At 55.6% G+C, this 5,514-nt stretch overlaps 1 protein-coding gene and 1 pseudogene across 1 annotated transcript; one reads left to right on the top strand and one right to left on the bottom strand.

Annotated features, from left to right (window-relative positions):
* Positions 1-480: 480 nt before the first annotated feature.
* Positions 481-2,644, top strand: LOC110391764 (leukocyte immunoglobulin-like receptor subfamily A member 2). Its single transcript, XM_021383713.1, has 4 exons — positions 481-1,830; positions 1,905-1,940; positions 2,061-2,339; positions 2,421-2,644. Exons 1-4 carry the CDS (start codon positions 1,800-1,802, stop codon positions 2,642-2,644), a joined length of 570 nt encoding a protein of 189 aa, XP_021239388.1. The 5' UTR covers positions 481-1,799.
* On the bottom strand, positions 2,557-5,490 carry LOC110391763 (annotated as a pseudogene).
* Positions 5,491-5,514: the final 24 nt, after the last annotated feature.

The following is a 5,514-nucleotide window of genomic DNA, read 5'->3' as shown; positions in this document are numbered from 1 at the left end:
TCTCAGTGGGACAGCAGCCTCAGAGCTGCTGCTCACAGCGCTCAGCTCTTCCTTCACTCGCCGCCATCCCTTGCTCTCAGGGCTGCTTCCTTCCCTGCGCTGGTGCTGGTTCTCGTCTCGGAGTGCTGCCCTGGGCTTCTGGATGCCAGCTCAGCCCAGTATCGCTTGCTGTAATCGCTAAACCCTGAAGTGCTTTCACACCTCTGGAGGTGCAGCCGATTTGTGTAAAAGGAAAGGCTGTCACGGCTATGTATCTATATTCTAAATAGAAAACTAAAAGAAGCAAGGTCCAGATAAGAAGCCCAGTGAGTGCAATTTCCTGGCTCTGCATGTGTTATTTTGGGTGTTGGGTGCTCATTGCACACTTGGTCTTGGGGTTTGTTGGTGCACTCTCTTCTCCCAGAAACTCCAGCCCTGTTGGTTGGGGTAAGGGCTGATCCTGGTTTGTTGGGGGGACAAAAGGAAGGAAGGGATGGGGAAGAAAGAAGCCTGCAAATGGCCAGAGATGAGATGGTTTTGCAGAAAAAACCAGCCCTCGTCTGGAAACCCGACGTGAGGAATTGGAAGTTAAAGCTGAAATGGTGACAGTGCACCCTGGGTCCTGGTGGGATGAGCTCCACAGAGATCCACATCCACAACCATCATCTGCTCTATGCTGGGCTCTTATCAAGAGGTTTGGGGACTGCTAAGCTCCCACTCCATGCTCTCGAGGACCTGCAGAGCCTCCACCACCTCCAAAGCCATGTGTGGAGGAGATGCCTCTTTCCGTGCGCCCATCCAACCTGCAATGGGAGCCCAGCCCATGTGTGCCTGCCACCATCACCTCCTTGTACCAGCTCCTTCCCCACTGGGAACCACTGGAGCAACTGAGAAGGATCCAACAGAAACAGAGCAGCCATCAACTTCTGCTCCAGCCTTGCATGGGAACCACTGGGAAGGGTCTGTTTTCAAACAGGTGTGCACTCTTCCAGCTCCTGCTGTGTGCCCACACTGGGACCACCTGAGAGCCAGCGCTTTGGGGCAGCAGCTGCTGCTGCTGCTGCTGCTGGTAGTGGCCATGCTCAGCATGCATGGTGAGTGACCAGCTCGTAACCACATCCACAGCACAAGAAACCACAGCTTCTATGAGTAGAAACCTTGACCTTTTCCCTCACAGTGATGTATGGGTTTTTTACCGAGCTGCTGTTGACCACCCAGAAGCGGTGGCAACAGACAGGAGGAGCTGGAAGCCATCATGCAGCAGGAATCGAAGACTTAGTAGGCATCACCAAATGATGGTGGGATCACTGCCACAAGTGCAGTGGTGCTGTGGGGAGCTGTGAGCTCTTTTGGAAGGGTAGGCAAGGAAGGAGAGGGCAGTGAGGTGTCTCTCTGTGTCAGGGAGTGCTTCACTGCGGTAGAGCTGAATGCTGGGAACGATCAGGTCGAGTCCTTATGGGTAAGGTTGAGAGGGATGGGCAGCCAGGTTGACATCCTAGTGGGAGTCTGGTACAGAGCACGGGGCGGTTTAACTCAGCGCATGGCTGATGGCTGCAGGTGGGTCCTACCTGTCTGCAAGTGGGATACGGATCCCAGCCTTGGAGCTGGCGCGGCTCATTGAGAGGGCTTTAAGCTGGCATCCCTTTGGGGATGGCGTGTGACACTGAGGGGTGACAGTCACTAATTAGTGATCAGAGGCAAGTAATACAACATGCGGAGATGACATCACAGCACTACAACCACAGGAGGAACTCACAGCAGCTCTCCAGCCACTTCCTGTGCCCACTACAGTCTCGCTGTCCCCAAGCTGCTCCTGCCTCATGGAATCAATGGCGCTGGCCCTCATCTTGGGTAAGTGACAATGGGGACGTGGTGCCACCGGGGTTGGTGGCCCTGTGTGAGACCAGGACTGTGTCCCTTTGCAGGTTGGTGTCTGGTGGCAGCCGGCAGGGAACAGCACCGTGAGTATGGGGACGGGGAGAGAATGGGGACAGAGAAAGGAGAGAGGCGTGGGGAGGGCGTCATCAGAGGGGTCCAGGAGGGTGTGCAGGGACTAGGCTGACTGGTGTCCCCTGTCCTAGTGCCCCGACCCTCCCTCTCACTGCTCCCCAGCCAGGGGGTGTCCGTGGGGGACACTGTCACCCTACAGTGCCACTTGCCCCAGCTGGCTGCCCGGGTCATGCTCTACCAGAACAGATGCTGGAGAACCGAGAAGGAGAACGAGAAGAGGCAGACCACAGTGGAGTTCTCCTTTCTTTACACAAAGTGGACAGACATGGGGGTTTACTGGTGCCAATACCAGGTGTTGGATCCACCCAAAACATCAGAGCAGAGTAACCCCGTGGAGCTGGTAGCGACAGGTGAGGTTACTGGGGACAGGGACTGGTCCTGGGTTGTCTCCTCAAGTCCATTTCACATCACTAATTCCTCTCTGCACACAGATCACATGTACCCCCCACCTGGCATTTCCCTGAGCCCTGAGGAACATGTGGAGATGGGGACCAATGTCACCATCCAGTGCTGGAACCAGGGTTATCATGGCACCTTCTTCCTGCACAAGGATGGNGCAATTGCTCACCATGCAAAGACCAATGGTAGAAGCTGGACAGAGTGGGAGGGAGGGAATTTGGGGGGGATCTATAGGGGATGTATAAGGCATCTGTAGGAGAAGCAAGGGGAGGAAAGGGACATTTTGTGGGGCTCTCCAGAGGAGGGGTAGAATGGGACAGATCGGGCGGTCCCAGAGGAATGGTGGCAGTTGTTTGGAGTGGACGGAAGAGGATTTGGAGGTCTCAGGGGGTGTTGGTAGATTTGAGGGGATAAAGAAGGATTTGGGGGTAAGAGATGAGCGTTGAGGGATTTGGTGTGACTGGGAAGCATTTGGGATCCATCAGTGAGAGTTTGGGGTTGTTAGATCTGGGGAAATTAGCTGGTCTGGGGTTAGACCAGGACACCAGGGAGTCCCAAGCAGGGAATTTAGGGTCTGTCCCCTTCAGCGCACCCCATAAATGAGGCACCTGGGGAGTCCATCAGCACAGTAACCCAGTGTTCACTTGGGTGTAGATAATGGGGGACTGAGGGGCAGTGTGGGAAGTGGAGGGCTGAGAGAACGGGAAGGCAACTTGCATCTCGGCATAGGTCAGATCCTGACTGTCACTGGGGGGCACCTGGAGAGACAGGAGGAGAAGGGGGTGCCATCATGAGGGTCCCAAGAAGCTCGGGCTGGGGTTGGTGCTCTGGTGTAGGTATCCAGGGAGGTGTTTCCATGAGGGGGAGACTGAATTTTTGCAGAGACTTTGATATTGGTTCTGAATGGGGGTTGTTTGTAGGTCTAGCAATAGCTTTGTGGTGCCCATAGGGTTGGGAGGTGTTAAGGGACTGGGGGACCACAGGGGCTTCCTTTTGGGGTCCCCAGAGGTCAGATACTGGGATTTCCTGTGGGTGCATTTAGTGCTTCTCTTCTTGATTTGTGCGTGATTATAGGGTCAGGGGGGTGATTAAGGCTTGTAAGGATTCAGTGGGTCTGGGGATTTAGATCTGTGGGCTGAGGATTCCCCAAACTGCACATTTGGGATTCCCATGGTGTGGATACGGGTGGTGCACATGAATGTCAGAGTAAGCCATATGGGGCCGGGGGTCATTTGGGGTCCCCATGGACAGGATTTGGGTTTCCATGGTGATGTCCAGTGTGGGCCCCAAGGGGCAGGTTAGGATTCGGGGTCCGCTACCACAGGCACTTACCGGGATCTGCACGGCCTCAGGCATTCCTGGGGGGACACCTGCATCAAAAAGAAGAGGAGGAAGAGTGGGGGTTCTGTGGGCAACGTGAGGGACAGTAGGGGGATCTATAGGTGACCTATAGGGGATCAAAGGACAAGTAGGGGACACTTGGTGTGATCTGTAGGGGAAGGAAGGGGATACTTGTGGAATTCAATGAGGGATAGAAAGAGGATGCAGGGGACACTAGAGGGGATCTATAAGGGATGGAAACCATTGAAGTCCTTCCTCACCAGGGCTCTCATCTCTCTGTGTCCAGAGGCTGCGGGCATCGAGCACGATGTAGAGGCCCAGACAGAAGATGAAGACAGCAGCACAGCCCCTCACCACCGCCACCACCAGGTTCCCATGGGATGGCCCCTTGGCACCTGTGGGGTCAGGGTGACTGGGTGTCCTCATCACGGAGCAGGGATTCAGTGACAGTGACACCCACGAGTGACACTGGGGGTAGACAAATTGAGGTCTCAGACCTAACATGGGTTGCAGGTACGCGTGTCACCTGCGGCATCACATTATCTACAAGGCATGAGGACAGAAATATGTGGTCCTTGATGTTCTAGGAGCTCGTACTAGTGCTGACATAGGCCAGGGTCCCAGCAAAGTGGCTGAAGGTGGCTGTGCCCACCAGTGGGATCCTGGTGCTGGATAGGGGCTGAGCATTCACCTCTGTGCAGGAGGAATGTGACACCATAACCCTCATTCCAGCACTGGGTGGTGATATCGGTCACCAATGCCACATGTTTCCTGGGCTCAGGGAAAGGCTGAGTGGGGGGTAAGGTGTGGTTCATGTGCAGGGAGGAGAAGAGATGGGACTTGGGCCTTAGGGAAAGATCAGGTCCACCCACTGTCCCCAGTGCGCTCACCTGTCACCACCAGTTCCACAGGGTCACTCATACTCGATGTCCACAGTGGCTCTGACACCTGGTAGCGACACTGATATGTCCCCGCGTCTTCCAGGTTTGTGACAACCAAGGAGAACTCAACTGTATGGTGCTCCTCGTCTTTTTCCTTGTCAGATCACAAAGTTCCATTAAACCAGAGCTGGACCCATGCAGCTAGCCGGGGCAGGTGGCACCGCAGGGTGACAGTGTCCCCCAGGGACACCCCCTGGCTGGGGTGCAGTGACAGGGAGGGTCGGGGCACTAGGACAGGGGACACCAGTCATCCTTGTCCCTGCACACCCTCCTGGACCCCTCTGATGGCCCCCTCCCCATGCTCCCCTCCCTCTGTCCCCATTCTCCCCCTATCCTCATACTCACGATGCTGTGCCCTGCTCACTGCCATGAGCCACCAACCTGCAAGGGACAAGGTCAGAGTCCAGCACAGGGCCACTAACCCCCGTGGCACCACATCCCCATTGTCACTCACCCAGGATGAGGGCCAACGCCATTGTTGCCGTGAAGCAGGATCAGCTTGGGGACAGCGAGACTGCAGTGGGCACAGGAAGAGGCAGGAGAGCTGCTGACAGATCCTCTTGTGAACAGGATGCTGTGATGTCACCTCCTCATGTGGTATTTGTGGTGCCCAAGGAGTGGTGGTGTTGTGGGTCCCCAGTGGGTTGACACACACAGAGCAGTGACACTTTCTTGGTCCCTGTGTGGGACCAGGACCGTGTCCCTTGCAGGTTGCTGTCTGGTGGCAGCTTTCATCGCATCTGCGTCCCCTCTAGTTTCCCCACCTCCTCTTCCATCCCGTATACATCCCCAGAACTCTCCCTTGCCTCCACTACTTCTACTTTTCATCCCTGCTCCATGTACC

This window comes from Numida meleagris, unplaced genomic scaffold (assembly GCF_002078875.1).
Source record: "Numida meleagris isolate 19003 breed g44 Domestic line unplaced genomic scaffold, NumMel1.0 unplaced_Scaffold497, whole genome shotgun sequence".
In the NCBI taxonomy this organism is placed as follows: domain Eukaryota; kingdom Metazoa; phylum Chordata; class Aves; order Galliformes; family Numididae; genus Numida; species Numida meleagris.
This window is presented reverse-complemented; position numbering and strand designations above follow the sequence as displayed.